General features: G+C 44.5%; 1 protein-coding gene across 2 annotated transcripts in view; it reads left to right on the top strand.

Annotated features, from left to right (window-relative positions):
* The window catches only part of NCBP1 (nuclear cap binding protein subunit 1), a 60,231-nt gene that overhangs the window by 30,567 nt on the left and 11,363 nt on the right, over nt 1–18,301 (top strand). For both annotated transcript variants that reach the window (XM_077817968.1, XM_077817967.1), the window contains exons 11-17: nt 2,108–2,218; nt 3,832–3,896; nt 5,838–5,900; nt 6,698–6,772; nt 9,639–9,742; nt 11,102–11,224; nt 12,941–13,043. In XM_077817968.1, the coding sequence (XP_077674094.1) occupies nt 2,108–2,218; nt 3,832–3,896; nt 5,838–5,900; nt 6,698–6,772; nt 9,639–9,742; nt 11,102–11,224; nt 12,941–13,043 (644 nt within the window). The remainder of the gene's footprint in view (nt 1–2,107; nt 2,219–3,831; nt 3,897–5,837; nt 5,901–6,697; nt 6,773–9,638; nt 9,743–11,101; nt 11,225–12,940; nt 13,044–18,301) is intronic.

Below are 18,301 nucleotides of genomic sequence, written 5' to 3'. Positions count from 1 at the left end.
TATGATCACATGTAATAAAGGACCCCTACTTGATTCAGTGTGCAGAAAAGTGTATGGCTTGACTCTTTCTTTCAGGGTACTTAGCACTTTAATGAATTTCATGAACTTGGAGCACAGCTCTCAATGACTGCAGTTGAAGTTGAGTGTGCTCAGCACTCTTACAAATCAGACTCCAGATGTCTCAGATTGGGCACCCAAAAGTGAGACCAGTGAATACTTGTGAAAATTTGTTTTGTGACTTGCCCATAATCGCTCAAACACTGTGGCAGAGACAGGGATAGAAGCCAGTACTCAAGGGTTGCATTTAATTTTCTAAACCATGAGACCATCCTTCCTTCTTTTGCAGTCCTCTTCCTCACTTCACTATACCGTTCAACTTCTGAAACAAGTGTGTCCAGGGTCAGACAGAAGACAACAGCCTCATTAACTGTACAGCCCTGACTTCATTCCCTTAGCACAATTCATCCTGCTCACTGAATGAGGCTGGAGTTATCGATACATACACACAAGGGAGCCAAAATGAGATTACACAGGCAACCTTAATTTTGTTTTTTCCTTCTCTTGGCTGCTTGCCAGCATGAGATCATGGCGCACACAGATATGAGAGCCTCCCTGCTTGCAGTACCTGTGCCTCATGTCAGAACAGACCTTGGCTTTCAGGAGCCTGGAAAGTCCTGCTCATCCCCAGAATGGAACATGCTTAATACAGATGGGATCTTCAAAGAACTTAGCCTCCAGACTCTAATATGTCTCTACTAAGCATGTACAAACTGCAACTTTTATTGGCTTATAAATTGGCCAGATTGAGGCAGAGTTTCATGAGGACTGCAAATGGCAAATTCCTGACATCAGGGTGACTCTCTTCCAAAAGATGGAGGTGCTGGAACGTCTCACTGAAATGGTTAAGAATTTTTTTAATATGGATAAAACTTATTTTTCCAGACTTCATTCTGTGAAAGAGCTGAACCATTTGCTTGCAGTTTGCCCCCCCAAAATCAGCTTGATGCAGATCCAAATACCTGTTGTGGAGAATTTCAGACCAAACAATTTAACTTTAGAATTTTGACAATCAACTGAAAACAGGGTGTTAAAGCAAGTGTTTGGCATCCTGAACTGTTGGCATCGCTACCTGTGGTACTTACATCAACACAGATTGGATCGAATACAAATGTACGCATTTTAAATTGTAATACGGTGCAATTTTCAGACTGTTTTTTTTTTTAAATCTCATAGAAACTTGCAAAATAAGACAAGCTTAAAGAAAATTACTTCAGTAGCATTAATATTTAAAGCCACCAAGTTGAAACTTTGTTTTGTAGTATAGTTTGGAATGCTCCTAACTACTGAACTTACTTTCTTTCAAATAATTTAATTTATAGATTTTTTTGCAATATCTGAGGACAGCATCAACTTAAATATATTTTAACTGATTTCCTTAACTCCTTTAAATAAAAACTAAATGTTTTATTTTCCCCTTTTTGCTGTTTTACCTTCCGTAACTTCTCTGGATTGGTTCATGAAACTTAACTGTCTACTTTTGTTTATAGTTTCTCATTCAAGTTCTCAGTGATGCAATATTTTGATTGTAGACAATGTAGAACAATAACTCAGTTTAAAAAATGTTCGAATTGATAGTTTTACAAGACTCCTTTGTTTACAAGCCAATAGGGGCTCAAACTTAAGATGTCTCTCTCAAAATCAAGCCAACTTGGAAGACTGTTCACTAAGCTACTGTAGGGGTGTTGAGTGAGCAGGAGAGTGGCATTTAAGGTGGTGGGGTTTTAGTGTCGCATGTGTTGAGGGTCCTGAATGGGTCTTGCGGTAGTTCTTGTTGCAAAAACTTTCACAAGGCTGCGTATGAATAGTATATGCATGCGCTCAGTGGGAGAGGCATTCTTTTGGAGCTATCCATTTTGTAAATACATCTTATAGCCCTCATAGCAAGAGTTTAACAGATGAAACGTGCCTTATTTGTGGTGTATAGTCACTTGATACTGTTGTTCGTCAGAATTGTGCAGACTCGGACATGATGGTGGAAGTGTGTGTGTGTGTGTGTGTCAAGACAGGGCTCTGATCACATGTTTTTTTCCTCCTTCCCCCCACCCAGGTAGTATTCGCAGAACTGTTTCAGCTTCCAGTTCCACCCCACATTGAGGTCATGTACACAACACTTCTGATTGAATTGTGCAAACTTCAACCTGGCTCTTTACCACAAGTTGTATCCTTTCCTTGTTGTTGAGGAACACGGTAGCTTGAATGCTTTTTCCTTTGTTCTCTGGAAAACTGAGCGTTGGCATAAATTTTAGCAGTGACTTCTCCCCTTATTCAATTGAATAAAACAATCAAATACTTTGCCCATCAGTACTGGGTATGTGAAAGAACAATGCAGACAAATAGCCATTGTAGTTCTGTTACTCTAGTGTCAAAGTGATGGGGAAAATCTCCAGTGTTTTAAGCACTAATTTTAAAAATAAATCCCATGTGCTAGAATAGAGATGACTGTAATTATGCCATATTATTGAATCATAATGAAGGAAACACTGTCAGTAAACCTGACATATTTACTCAGTGAACAGAGCACGTTGGTTTCTCAGTTACTTTGTCTCTGCGTATTAACTCTTTGTTAATATCAGGGTCTGAAATTAATTACAAATAGCAGCAGCATTTGTGTAAGTTGTACCACTAGAAATTTCACTTGAAAGTGAATGGAGCTTCTAAGGCTTGTTAATGTTGAGATCACTTCCTGATCAACAGCAAAATGTATGTTTTATAAATAAACTTTTTTAAAAGTAAATTGTTAGACTATATTCTCCTTACTTACCTGCAAAGACTCAGGTAGAGATCTTTGTCCTGGAAGAGATAAGGACATCACTTAAACAGTGCAGGTAGTTTAAAAAGTCTGTATGGTTTAAGACTTATGCAATATCAAGTTTCAGATCCTATTGTGTTGTGTTTTACAGCTTAGATAAAGTTCCTGAAATTTAGAGTTAAGTCTTTGACACACCTGTATCTCAGTGGTGTCATGATCTTAAATGAACCAGCTTTAAAGGCTCACTCTGGCTTCCAGAAGATTAATATTACAAAAAATGTAAAATTGACTGTGGATGACTTGATTGGGTGAAAATTTTCAGTCTGTTTCTAACTCAACCCAGATTAATAGATTTAGCATATACACTTATGCAACAAGTTTGTCACTGAAATAGCTGCTGCAGTTTTCTTGCTGCATCATAGCAGGGATGTCATCCCCTTGCTATCTTACATTGCCCCATGTCTGTAAAAATATTAGCAGTTAAGAATCATGGAGGACTGTCATCCATTTTTGAGCTGCCTTCTGTTTAAATTCTTCCCCAAAAATCTCTGCTAACCCTAGTGGTGAAAACAATGTGGCAAAACAAGTGTAGTATTTAGAGAAATGAAGATAAAAATGAGTGAAGGTGGTTTGTTTTTGTTGCTTCTTACTGAGTTCTTTAATGTGTTAGGCTGCATCCTCTCCAAAAAGCTCTGTCTCTTCAGAAGCCAGAGTGCTTTGCGGTCACTGAAATTTGGGTCTCCATAATAATCTGGATGGCAGCAAGTATCACTAGATGTGCAGCTTCCGTTGTCTTGTAAAGTACTCTCTCTATGAGCAGAGACAAGTGTCTACCTATTGGGAAAACTGCAGTTTCTGTTTTCTGTGAAATTACCAGGACTTGCCCCAGCTTGGGATAGTTGAAAAGTGAGATGTTACTGCGGGGAAAAAAATCCTTCTGCAAACCCTCCTAGGAAAGTGGAAAGAGTTAGTGTAAGCTCTGATTTATTGGACTCCTCTTTACCTTAATTAGACACTTGTAGCTTGCACAAGCCACAGAAATGCTGTACATGCGCTTGGATACAATGAACACTACGTGTATAGACAGGTAAGTGCTTATGCATTTCAGGAACATCAGAACGTTTTCCTCATTGTACATTGATGGATTGAAAATGGGTCACATTATATTCTTCCTACTACCTACTGGCTCCATTAAAAAACCAACTGTAAATCCTAAGTAGAGCGTTTAACATTTGAGCTCTAGTCTTGAGCCTTCTAAACTGAAGAATGGGCATCTGAAGGACGGGCATCTAATTAGCATTTGCTCACCTTTCTCTGCTGTCTGCTGAGACCCTTCTCTCCCTACTCTCAGAAGGGCAGTTGCCTTATACTGCCAACCCACTGCCCTCCAGATCACTGCTCTGCCTACGAGCATGGTGCAGTTGTGAGCTCAGTCCACACACTGCTCTGCTGATGCATGCCACTTCCAGCCTCTGGCCTGAGGGAGGGGTTGAGAGTTGGTTTACAGTGGGATAGCGGGCTAAAGGGGGGTGACAGTTCATTGTTCTACGGGTTACGTGAAGCTTGTGCAACATGTTGTAAGAATTACAACTGCTATGGAGAAAATCATTAAGACAATCTACATATTTGCAGTCAGCTATCTTTGCTTACGTTAATAAACTGATATAATGGGGCCAATGTGGTGAATCTGACAGAGCATGAGACTATCTCCATTCTGTCCCAAAGGCCAAAGTGACTCTCACTAAACCTAAGGCGTGACTGCACTTACGGCGGTGTGTAGAGTGCAGACACTACACGCCCCCACAGCCTGGGTATAAATAGTGTAGACAGCACAGCGCTGCTTAGGTGTGCGGAGTACAGAACTTCAGGGTGCGCTCCCTGCGTGGCTCCCTGCGTGGCTCCCTGCGTGGCTCCCTGCGTGGCTCCCTGCGTGGCTCCCTGCGTTCCCAAGAAGTGCCTGTTTCTAGCAGCGTGGTGTTCTGCTGCTCGAGCCTTTCCCCACTGCCACATGCAGCAACAGGCACCCTGCCCATCGCTGCAAGTGCAGGCATGGCCTTGATGTTTGGTATCTGAGAACACGCATGTTAAGTTTACTCCTTAGAGGTGCCTTACAGACCACTAAGATGGAGCCACCTGGAACCAAATAACAAAGTTTTGTCGTCATTTTGATGGGAGCTTAGGTAGTGGGCTAAGACTGCAGAGTTGTCACTTTTCATTCGTCCTTGTTTGATGCTTCATGGACTCCATGTGAATTTTTTAAGTGTTGCAGGCTAGTAATTGCTCTAAAACCATAAGTTGTGACCTGATTAATCAGTGGCTTCTAGTAATTGAAAGAAAAGCTATATCTTACAAAGGACTATGTAAAGAAAGTTATCTGCCAAATAAGAAAAACTACTCTGCATGTGTGAATCATATTTTAGCTGATAAAATAGTGACAAGAATGAAAAAGAAAAGTCTAATAACCCCCTTTTGAAATTGCCTGTTGCACTTTTATATGAATATATGACCAAAGACCTCTGTAGATAGATCTATACACTTGACAAACTTGGCTTCATTTGGAGTTCAGTGCTTAGCAAGTATTGGAGATGGGGGAGAGGCTGTGTAAGGGGTGATTTTCAAAAGTGCCGAGGGGACTTCGGAACGTAAGTCTCACTTATTTGCAGTGGAAATCCCAAGTCTCTTATGCACTGCTGAAAATATCCCACTTAATTTGGGCACCTAAAGCAAAGAAGCTAAACATTGTTGACCTTAGTATACCAGTGTGTTTCCATTCCGTTATAAACGGTGCTTTAACATCAACTCTGACATACCAGACACGAGTGTGCCTTTTAACCTGAACAGGTGACTCACTAACGACTCTTACTCTGAACTTTTCTTTCTGTTCATCGTTTTTTGGGACACATTTTTCTCGACTATTGAAATGGCTCTAGGCTTGCCTTTGAAAAGTGTAATTGGAACTCTCATCTAATTTTTTGTTCTGTGAGTTGTTGCATATTTAATGGAACTATAACATTTCCCTCTTTAAAAGGTTCATGAACTGGTTTTCCCACCATCTGAGTAACTTTCAGTTCCGTTGGAGCTGGGAAGATTGGTAAGTTTCTTTTTGGGGTCCCCATTTGAGCCATTTGTATTGCATACAACTTTCGAACGTATCCATAACTTGCCAGTGGCGCTGGTAATAGTTGTCCCCAGCTATCTGTAGTTGACATCTCTCTAAAGCACTAATCACCATAGCATCCTCACCACCGTGCCTTAACTTCATAACCATTTAAATTTAGACAGGATGCAAAATATTGTCCTTGTGTAACTAATATATCACAGGTTTCAGAGTAACAGCCGTGTTAGTCTGTATTCGCAAAAAGAAAAGGAGTCCTTGTGGCACCTTAGAGACTAACCAATTTATTTGAGCATGAGCTTTCGTGAGCTACAGCTCACTTCATCGGATGCATACCGTGGAAACTGCAGCAGACTTAGTTTCCACGGTATGCATCCGATGAAGTGAGCTGTAGCTCACGAAAGCTCATGCTCAAATAAATTGGTTAGTCTCTAAGGTGCCACAAGTACTCCTTTTCTTTTTAATATATCACAATGTGCTTAATACAGTTAAACCAGTTTTTATTGTAATTAGAAATCACTTATTTCAATATGTATTTGCAAAGATGAGACTCCATGTTGGCAGTTCATAGATTCTAATACCATTATGTGTTAGTACCCCATCTCAAAATTGCTGACACCCGTAGAGAGCGGGAAAGAGCATTGTAGCTTAACTGTGCTTAACTGTGAACACTTTGTACAGCACTGAGCCAATCTAAGAACAGATTAAGAAGCAATGCTTGTTAAATGCTATCAAATGCTTGTTAAATGCTATCAAATTTTGCACTTTGATAGGTCGGATTGTCTTACTCATGACCTTGATAAGCCCAAACCCAAGTTTGTAAGAGAAGTCTTGGAAAAATGCATGAGGTAAGTGAAGCTTTTCAACACACCACTTTAGGAGTATGGTATTTACTATCAAGTTTGTCTGATAATAGTATCTAAAAGTAAACAAAGAACCAGATTTCTTTCAACTTTGTGCCTGTATATGTACTGATGAACTCTTTCCCATACAGCACATTCTATTAATTCACGTTTTCCGTAGATGTGTCAATCTGTTTTGTTGTCTTGGCTGATAAGACTCCTGGAAATATGCCAGTAATGGGACACTCCCACTCTCCTAATAGGTTGGAGAAGTGATGCCTTTAAATAGGAAGTGAAATATTCACAGCTACAGTTCACTTTTAGATGCAAGTCCAGAGCGTTAGACACTCCCTTTACTTGGACTTAGGTGACGGAAGTTGATTGTGGGGGATGGCAGAGGAAGTAATGTTGCTGGAAAGTATTGGTCATTCATAAACTAAATGTAGGAAGGAACATACTTTTGAGTTCTACCTTATTAATGGCTTTCAAGTAGCACAGGGCCTAATTTGATCGGTGATGAGGATCCAGGATTCTCATTGACTTAAAGGAAATTGTCAGTGCTCAGGATTGGTCCAGCAGCTGGTGAGGGGGAGGGAATAAGGGTAAAATTTTTCAAAGTGCTTACGTGACATGGGCTTGGTTGACACAACAGTTAGGTTGATGTAGGGCAGCTTATGTGAACCTAACTATGGTGGTGTCTATGCTACAGCCTTGCTCCTACCAGTGTGAGTGCCATGTTACACTGACGACAGCAGACCCGCAAGAGGCATAGGGCTTATGCCCATGTAGTTAGGGCGACTGTGTCTGCCTAGGCGTTGCATTGCTTCATTGGCTAAAATTCTTGTCAATTTCAGGGCTCTGTGCTGGAGCTCTGAAATTGACAAGGAAGGTGGGTAGATTTCTCTGCTGTGAACCCTGCACCTGGCTCACAGCTTGGGCTATCACCCTGGGGTGGCTCGGGGGTCCAGCTAGAGCCCAGCTGCCCCCCAAACTCCCAGCTACCTGCTCTTGGGCTCCCCTCTCCCCGCCTGGTAGTTGAAACAATAGTAAAGAATAAAATTGTCAGACACAGAAGAACATAAATTGTTGCGCAAAAGTCAACACGGTTTCTGTAAAGGGAGATCATGTCTTACTAATTTATTAGAGTTCTTTGAGGGGGGTCAACAAACATGTGGACAAGAGGGATCCAGTGGACATAGTGTACTTAGATTTCCAGAAAGCCTTTGACAAGGTCCCTCACCAAAGGCTCTTAGGTAAATTAAGTTGTCATGGGATAAGAGGGAAGATCCTTTCATGGATTGAGAACTGGTTAAAAGACACAGAACAAAGGAATAAATGGTAAATTTTCAGAATGGAGAGGGGTAACTAGTGGTGTTCCCCAAGAGTCAGTCTAAGGACCAATCCTATTCAACTTATTTATAAATGATCTGGAGAAAGGGGTAAACAGTGAGGTGGAAAAGTTTGCAGACAATACTAAACTGCTCAAGATAGTTAAGACCAAAGCAGACTGTGAAGAACTTCAAAAAGATCTCACAAAACTAAGTGATTGGGCAACAAAATGGCAAATGAAATTTAATGTGGATAAATGTAAAGTAATTCACAATGGAAAAAATAACCCTAACTATACATACAATATGACGGGGGGCTAATTTAGCTACAACTAATCAGAAGAAAGATCTTGGAGTCATTGTGGATAGTTCTCTGAAGACGTCCATGCAGTGTGCAGCGGCAGTCAAAAATGCAAACGGGATGTTAGGAATCAGATGTTATCTTGTTCTTTGGTTCTCCCATTCTTGAGGCTGTAGGGTGGATTCCAGTCTGCCCTCTGGGGGGTCCTCTGGTTATTTCCACTTGACGCCTTCTTCAGCCGATGGACACTGCATTCTTAGGCTGGCACCTCCCTGATCGTTCAGTTATTATCCACACCAAGCATCCATCCACATACATATGTCCTCTATCTCTATTTTAATCACAATTGTTAACAAAGCGAGATGAATACAACAAAAGGGCAGGGAGTCTCTCGGTGCTGTTTCTGTTGTTAGAGTATTGTTTTGAGTCTCTTCTCTGTGTGAGTGGTTGTTACAAAGAATTGCTTTGAGAACAGACTCTGTCTTAGAATGTACTAACACAATTAGCAGCTTGCAAGTTTCACGCATAGAGGGAGAGAAACAGTACCAAAAAGCAAGAGACCTCTTAATTAGTAATACGGTGGAATTTAAACTATGGGGAATCAAACTCATTTGTGATTGTAATACAGAACTTCTTTAATATGATCCAACATTAGAATCCCAAGTGAAAACTATTTTCACTTATTCCTTTTTGAGTCAGGAAGCATAGAAGGAGTAAAAGCACTGACTGGCAAAAGAGAAATATTTTGTCTGTGGATCCCTTCCATCTCACCTCAGATGGTGGTAGGCTAATTCTTAAATGTTTATAAAGGTTGGATGGAACTGAGGGTTAAAATGGAGAAGTCAAGATTACTTTATTTCATTGAATTTTAAATTGTAGCACCAGTATTTTGCCTGTGATCCACATAGCATGTGCAGTGTTTTAATAAAATGTGGCCCTGACTGATGGTTCCTCTTAACCTTTCTCTGAACAAAGTTAAATATGTGAAGTTGAGAATATAATTTTTTTAAAGACATTTTTTTAAAATGTCCATTGGAAGGTCAATGCACAATGTGGTTTCATTGACTCTTAATGTCTGGAAGGAACTATCCTCGATAAAATGTAGTAATATTCAGACTTCTTGGTTTTTGTTCTGCCAAAATTAAAACATAATAAAATACGAGCATCTTTAAGGCAACACCATGTGGTATTCCTGAAAATATTCCACTGGTAATTCTATTACAACTGAAATTTTCTCTTGCAGGCTTTCGTACCATCAGCGAATAATTGATATTGTTCCTGCTACCTTCTCTGTCCTTAGTCCTGCAAACCCATCGTGTATTTATAAATACGGAGATGAAAGCAATAGTAAGTATAAAAGCTATTTAGAAGAGTTTAATATTTTGATAGCATTCTGAAGAAAAGGTTATCTGTTTTGAATCTGATCAAGAAAGGAAACACTCTAGTTTCTGGGTCAAATTAGTTATCTTTATAGAAGAAAATTCACAGTGGAAATAAAAAGGCTGACTTTTGACCTGGAAAAATTGCTTGAGTTGGGCACAGTAATATAGTTTAGGTCTAAAACTTTGATTTGGGGCAGGTTGGGAGGGAATTCACTGAAGAAGCGTTCCTAAAAACTTTAAAATGTCAATTACCCTGCAGTGTTTGCTGCCTGAATGCTGCAGCATTGTGCTAGTTGCAAGGAAGCCTAAAAGTCAGTTTGGCTTCTGTTTTTAGTGTCTGAGCTGAGTGATGCACAAAAGTTGAACAGCATAGTGAAGATAACTTACTATTCGTTGAGTGCCACATTTGTTTCAGAAACAAACGAAAGAGCTCTTGGTAAGCTCCAAAGAACTCTGTCTAATAAATGAAGCAAGCAAACAGACAGGAGTAAGACCATAGTTAAGGGGAAAAATGATGTGGAGAGATTATTTGTGAAGAAAAAAAGATGAGTGCCATAAGTATAAGGAGTGTCACGACTGAAGTCACAAGGTGAGCGGGAGAAGGAAACGAAGAGACTCTCCAAGGAAGTAGAAGGAAATTGGAGGACATATGTAGGCAAAGGAACTGTTATGTAAGGCCTCTAAAGTTGAGACCAAGTGGGGACTGAATTTGATGTCACAGATAGGAAGGAAGGATTCTATGGGGCTGCTGATGTGGACAGTGACATGAGGAGCAGGGTGGTAGCAGCAAGATTTTGGGTAGATGTGGGGGGGTGGGGGTGAGTTGAGAGGCAGAAAAGATATGTGTATCTAGGTGTGGATAACTTTTTGCTAATGAAATAGAGGAAAAAGTGGACTTGGGAGGAAGAAAGGACAAAAGGAATTTTGAGTGTACTAGTTTTGCCAAGCTTTAATATGGGGAGGTGCTGCCACAGTTCTTAACATCCTCGCTACCTGGCATTGTGACTGTGGTTTAAAGTGTCATTACGTAATTGAACTATTCACCGACTATTAAAACAAGTTCACATCTTGAGAGAAATTAGAGATTTGTGAGTTGGCTGCGTGTGGTCCAGATGTAGCATTTGAGCCTGCAGATTGCTGCAAAATCCATATTTCCAGCATGCCAAAATCTCAGTTCTATTAATACAAAGCAGTAATTGTTGGGTTTTAATTGTTCAAGGAAAAGTGTGTGCTTTTCTGAGAAATGCACAAGCTGACATAAAAGTAACCCATATTCATTTGCAATTAATTTTGAAGATGATCAGACCTTTTGTCTTATGTTTAGAGTCTCTGCCGGGATATACTGTCGCACTCTGTTTGACCATTGCCATTAAAAACAAGACAAGTAATGATGAAATATTCGGCATCTTAAAAGATGTGCCCAACCCTAACCAGGATGATGACGACGGTAAGGATATCTGACATTAGGCATTACTAGGTCATTTATTCTTTGTTCAAAACTACTTTCACCAGCCTGTCGAACTAGGAGTTGTGCCTGGTACATTGCCTCATGACTTTGTACACTTCCTCCATTTAGCATCACTTGACAGAAAACGGAACCACTATAAAACATTGAGTGTATTTTTGTTTCTCTTGCCCCATGGACAGGATCCATTCTTATCAATGGGATACTGGTAAGAAGGAGTAAACTAGTATTTGAGATGTACTATTGGGTGGCTGTTGCTGACAAAGACAGTATGAAAGAATGAAAAAGTCCCTCAAACTTCACCATCAGGATGCATTTCTTGGCATTAGTTTTGATCTAGAAAATGTAACGTGGTTTGTGTCCTAAGTATGTGAGAGCGCCTCTTTATAGATTACCGTAGCAGTTCAGAACAGCTAAGAGCTCAAGCTGCCATTCCCCTGGTCTAAACAAAATAGACATTCTTGTAAGGGGGCCTTGACTTGAGCTCACTTCCCAGCCTCACCCTTGCCGTAGACATCCAGTGTCTTTCTGTCCAGGGCTTATCTGTTCTCCGATGTCTTAGAAGAGAGATTTGAGAAGTCACATCTAAAGTTGGTAGCTTGGGTGAAAAAGAACTTGAATAATTCAGTAATACGTGAGATTGTACAGGCACCTAGATGAATATATAAAAATCAAAATACATGGAGATAATAAAGTGGTGTAGGAGTGTCCCAAGTCAGGGGAAGAATGGGTTATAGCAGAGGTTCTCAAAGTGTGGTCCGCAAGTTCTATTCAGGTGGTCCGCAGATAGTTCCTTCTAAGGTGCACACCTGGATGGCTGCACACGAGAGAATGAAGGGCCGTAATTAGGTGCCTGGACCCTGGAAAAGATGCACATGTAAGGTGAGGTGGTGGCCTCAGGGGGAATAGGGGGTAGTGGGGTGAGAAGAGGGGGTGGAGAGAATTTGGGACATGCAGGGCTGCAGCGGCCAATGAAAGAGGCGACTTTCTCCAGCTCCAGGGCTGCGGCTGAGGGAGAGACTACTGATATTAAAATATGAGTTCTGTGCTTTTATTTGTGGAAGAAAAACACGTTAATTATTATTTAGGTTTTTTATATAGCTCTTTTATCCAAAGCGCTTTACAATAGTTAGCTAACGGTACAAACAACATTTGGAAAGATCATTAAGTGGTCTGCCAAGACCCTCAGCAATTTTCAAGTGGTCCGCGGGGAAAAGAAGTTTGAGAACCACTGGGTTATAGGAATCCTAAAGGGATTAAACTCCTGTTTATCCTCTGAAAAGAAAGATGTTGCTATGAGTGCTTTTGAAAGTCAGCAGTAGATTTTGCTAGGTTTGATAAAACTTTCAAATTGGAATGGCATCTTCCCTGCTGGTATGAAACGAGTTTGAGAATCGCCTCCTATAGCGGATAAGGGAGCAGTGTAGTGTAGTCCTAAATGTACTCCAGTAGCTACATGTCAGTGACGTAAGACTATCTCTGCAGCCTGAGGGAGTTGCTAATAAAACTGCAGCTTTTAGAAAGCATTGACTGATTCCTTGTTCAGGCTGTAAAGCTCAAATGCTAAATCTTAAATTTTACAAAATAAAGAAATCATGAATTATCTTCAGTGCTTTGTTTGCAGGGTTAGATTTTGATAAATACTTACTATATTGATTTTAATTTAACCCACTGTTTCAATTTGAAAACAACTTTCAGATGAAGGATTCACCTTTAACCCTTTGAAAATAGAAGTTTTTGTACAGACTCTGCTCCATTTAGCTGCCAAGTCCTTCAGCCACTCATTCAGTGCTCTGGCAAAGTAAGTGATAAATGCATTATATTTCTGAGTTTATGGAACACGTTTTGATTAGAACAGTGACTTGCTTGGTAGAGCTATTCTTCCACAAGCTTCAGTGTTTTGTATGTTGCACAGTGTAATGTGCAAGTAAGGAAGGAGAGAAGAGCTGATATTTTTTTTTATTAAAGGGACGGTAGTGTGACTCTTACTATCCAAGCAGAGATAGTAATGTGTATTTTACTCCATGTGGCTAGGTCAAGATTCTGCGCGTTCTGAGACATGCCTTAGCTTGCGGCTCACCTGGAAGAGTGCAGCAATAGATAGCACACTTCCCAGTGCCCACAATGAGCCAAGAGGGCCCCACCAGCATAAAGTACTCAGGAAGGCTTGATGACTCTCACCTATATGGGCTTTCTTGGTGAAACTTAATCTAGTTCTGTATATGTTATGGTCCTGTGGTGTTAACGCTCCATGGTGCAGAGCCAGGTAGGTGCAGGTGGGGAGGCAATGGAGGGGTCTTGTATGAGTAAAGCAGGCGGAAGAGCTACATTCAGAATGCATCTGTGGAGGAATGGGGCCCATTACAGTGCAGCTTGCAAGCTCCATTTGAGATCCTGTCATTGCGCAGTTAAATGTGACTTATCCCCAGGGGAGCTAGGACTTAATTCATAGAGCAGCAGTGGAAATAGTAAATAAATATTACTAAAGGGAAACATGCCTTATTGTAGCGTCCTCAAACACAAATGTTAGCCAGGAAATGCAGATAAAATAATTTTAAAAGAAATCCCTATATAGCTTTAACTGTGGCCCTGTACCATCACACACAGAGCAACCTAAACAAGAAAAGTCTGTCCTCCAGTACCTTTCATCTTCATCTCATTAGTGACTCCAAACATGCAAAGTGACTTATCTGTACTACCAGTCCCTTGCTAAACTGTTCTCTCCTGCATTTAAACGGAAGTTCAGTCTAAGTTTTAATTCCTATATGTTCCTATAAAAATTCTAGTTAGATTGTAAACTTCTCACGGGAGGAATGGTCTTCCTCTTTTACCACAATGTGAAGCATATTGGTGCTCTCTGTAGAACTACTGATGATGCAAAACACTTTAATGTAGCTTGAGGCTGCACAACTGAAGTCGGGGTACAAGGATACAGAGCTGGTGCAAATTTACTGATGTAAGTGCAGTATATTCTAGATCTCTGTACAGTGCTATGTATATTTTAAATCTTAACTGTTAAACCAAGACACCTCACATTTAAATGGCTATCTTGTCTGTCGTCTTCGAGTGATTGCTCACGTGTATTCCACAATAGGTGTGCATGCTCACCACGTGCACCGGTGCCGGAATTTTTTCCCCTAGCAGTACCTGTAGGGGCAGCACCCCAGCGACCCCTGGAGTGGCACCTCCATGGCGCGTTATAAGGTGTGCCTTCCCCCCATCCTCCGTTCCTTCTTGCCTTCGGTGAAGGTGCATCGGAACTGTGCTGCTCCAGCTTTGCTGTAGCTCGTCCCCAGAACTTTTCGTTCGTTCAGTGCTAGTACCTGTCGTTAGTTAGCTGTTACAGTTACTTCATTTAGTTAGAGTACCCAGACCACGGTATGCCCCGCGCCCCGGGTTTTAAGGCGTGCGACACTTGTAGGTGATCTACGCCAAGGAGTGATCCACACGCAGACTGTCTAGGCTGTTTGGGTGAGACCCATATTAGTGATCGTTGCAAAATTTGCAAGTCGTTTAAACCTTGGACTAAGAGAGAAACAGACATTAGGCTTTGGGCCATTCTCATGGAGTTGGTGCTGACCCCGTCTCTGGCACGCCGCTTCCGGTGCCATCGACCAGTCGGCACTGCTCCCCGTCTATGGGTCATAAGAAGGCTAAGAAAGTGCATTCTTCGCAGTGGCACCGAGGTAAACCAGGGGCAGAGACTAGACACTTGTCGGGCAGTCCTCGATCCCCTCCAGCCTCTAGGCTTCCAAATCTTGTTGAGTGGAGTAGCCCGGCCACGTCGGAACAGGCCTCCCCAGATGTCCGGATGCCGTCCACACTGGAGGCCCTGCAGGCAGCCGGAGACGACATGACCATGCCGGTACCAGGAGCGCCGCCATTGTCGGCCTCCTGCTCCAGAGGCAAGCCACCACTGGGTTCTCCACAGTCGCCCCCTGCGTGGCACCGGTCGCGGGAACGTTCCTGACGCTATCCTCTGCCCAGCAACTGTTCAGGACGTAGTCCACGTGGCTCATCCTCGACTCCCACCAGACTGTCTGGTTGGGTAGCGTCTGACCAGGACTCCCGGCACTGCTCCACGCCGCGGAGCAATTACCGATGGGTCCGAGGCAGACCTCACCAGAGGTTCTCGTCTCTCAGGGGTTACCGCAGCCGGTCACAGCACGGACATTGACGCCATTCCCGCTCGGAATCCCGCTCCAAGTCTCTGCCAAGGCACAGTCTCCGCAGCCCGGGGTGTAGATCGCCGGCATCACGCCATCACGGGTCCACCTGTCAGAGCAGATCGCGGAGCAGCAGCTACAGGTGGTACCGGTCCTCTGCATCAAGGTCGCGATACTGTGGACGACACCGCTCCTGGCACCGCCATTCCTCCTGGTCCCGTGGCAGCGGCAGGTTGTTTGTCAGCCCGGGCTCCGCTCGTAGTCGCCCTTCCATGGACCAGGCCGAACAGCCGGGGCCGTCGGTGCCACAGCGGTACCAGTGGGCACAGTGACTTCCAACGCGACCCCTGGTGGGGGCCCTCTCGGTAGCTGGAGCCTCAGAGGTGCCGTCGGCCTCTCTTTCCAGGCCTCCGAGGAGAGGGTCGGTGGGACGTACATCCTCGTCACTGTGCCCGGAGACCGACCAGGTGGTGGACCCTCTGGTGCCAGTGGATACCCAGAGCACCATACCGGCTTCCTCACACCCTCCCCAGATGAGGCGGCCCTGCCCCCTTCTGTCCCACAGGAGGACTTTAGGGCCCATCAAGAACTTTTAAAACGGGTGGCATCGAGCCTTCACCTCCAGGCAGAGGAGCTGGAGGAGCCCTCGGTCTCCCTGTTCAATGTACTGTCATTTTCGGCACCGGGAAGGGTGACATTGCCCCTCCATGAGGGGGTGGCAAGGATCTCAAATACCCTGTGGCAAACGCCGGCTTCCCTGGCCCCCATCTCGAAGAAGGCAGAATACAAGTACTTTGTACCCACCAAGGGGCACAAGTACCTCTACACCCACCCGATGCCCAACTCCCTAGTGGTCGAGTCAGTCAACCACAGGGAGCAGCAGGGCCAACCAGCCCCCTCTCCGAAAAATAAAGACTCAAGGAGGCTGGACTCTTGGCAGAAAGGTTTATTCATCCTCGAGTTTCCAATTGCGGGTGGCAAACCACCAGGCTGTCCTGGGCAGTTACAAATTCAGCTTGTGGGGTTCGCTGCCCAAATTCGAGGACTTCCTTCAGGAGCGCGATAAGAAAGAGTTCAAGGCGCTGGTGGAGGAGGGTGCAGCTGCTGCCAGGGCATCCCTGTAGGCGGCGTCAGATGCGGCAGACATGGCAGCTCGATCCATGGCCTCGGCGGAGTCCATGAGAAGGGCGTTGTGGCTCCTGCTGTCCGGGCTGTCCAGTGAGGTGCAGTCAGTCATGCAGGATCTCCCATTTGACGGCAAGGCTCTGTTTGCGGAACAAACGGATACACAGCTGCATGGCGTGAAGGACTCCCACACGACCCTGCAGACCCTGGGTCTTCATGTTCCGGCTCCAGCCAAAACTAAGTTTAAGTTTAAGCTGCAGCAGGCCCCTGCTCTGGCTGTGCAGCCTAAGTACGAGGCTGCCTATAAAAAGTCGGGAGACTATAAGAGGGCGCGCTCAGCGGCAGTCACGGCCTGCCCCGCAGCCTGGGTCCTCCAAGGGCAAGCAGCCGGGGAAAAGGCAGTTTTGATGGGACGCCGGGGGGCACCCTGACAGTTCCTGAAGGGGATTCCCCCCCTCAATAAAGCTTCCCTTCTGCAATCGGTTGTGTGCTTTTCTCCCGGAGTGGTCGCGACTAACCTCGGACCGCTGGTCCTCAACACGGTCTCCCGGGGCTACAAACTGCAATTTGTTTCGCCCCCACCCAACCATCCCCCACCCCAGTTCCTTCTGGGGGATCCTTCGCACAAAGCGCTGTTAGAGCAGGAGGTGGGGCTGCTCCTAGACCTGGGAGCAGTGGAAATGGTCCCCGGGGAGTTCAGAGGCAAGGGGTTCTACTCCCGCTATTTTCTTATCCCGAAGGCCGAAGGGGGACTCAGGCCCGTCCTGGATCTGCGGGATCTGAACCAGTTTATGGTCAAACTCAAGTTCTGCATGGTCTCCCTGGCCTCCATCATCCCCTCCCTGGATCCAGGGGATTGGTACGCCACCCTGGATCTGCAGGACGCATATTTCCACATCCACATATTCGAGGGGCACAGATGCTTCCTCAGTTTCCTGTTAATAAATGACACCAAGTCCACGTTAGTCCCAGTCCAGCACATAGAGTATATCAGGGAGCTCCTGGCACCTCATTAGCCACGGTCTCCCTTCCACCGGACAGATTCGAGACCCTAAAGGGGCTCATTGACATGGTCAGAGTTCCCTGTGACAACGTCCAGAGCATGCCTCCAGCTCCTGGGTCACATGTCGGTGTGCACGTATATGGTCTGCCATGCCAAGCTCCAAATGAGGCTCCTCCAGCTTTGGCTGGCCTCTGAGTTCTCCCAGGCCCGGGACAGGATGGACAAGGTCCTCACCGTGCCCGACCTGGTGATTGCCTCCCTTCAGTGGTGGTCCACCCTGAACAACATGCTCCAAGGGGTCCCTTTCTGAGGCAGGGCCCTGTCGTTGGAGCTGGTGTCCGATGCATCGGACCTGGGTTGGGGGGCCTTTGGGGGGACCATTCAGACCCAAGGGCTGTGGTCGGCCCTGGAGCTATCCCTACACATAAATGTCAAGGAATTCAGGGCGGTGCGTCTGGTGTGTGCGTGGCCTTCTGCTCGCACTTATAGGGCAAGGTGGTCAGGGTCCTCAAGGACAATACGGCCTCGGTGTTCTATATCAACAGGCAAGGCAGGACCCAATCCTCTGCCGCGAAGCCCTCAGACTGTGGGACTTCTGCATAGCCCACGACATCTCCCTGAGGGCCTTCCACCTGCCGGGTGCCCGCAAGAGCAGGGACTTCTCCTCCCAGCACAAGTGGTCTTTCCACCCAGAAGTGGCTCACCAGCTCTTCCAAGTGTGGGGAACTCCCCAGGTGGACCTGTTCGCGATGAGACAGAACTGGT

Source organism: Eretmochelys imbricata, chromosome 5 (genome assembly GCF_965152235.1).
Source record: "Eretmochelys imbricata isolate rEreImb1 chromosome 5, rEreImb1.hap1, whole genome shotgun sequence".
In the NCBI taxonomy this organism is placed as follows: domain Eukaryota; kingdom Metazoa; phylum Chordata; order Testudines; family Cheloniidae; genus Eretmochelys; species Eretmochelys imbricata.
The sequence above is the reverse complement of the archived record's forward strand: the minus strand, read 5'-3'. Positions and strand labels throughout refer to the sequence as shown.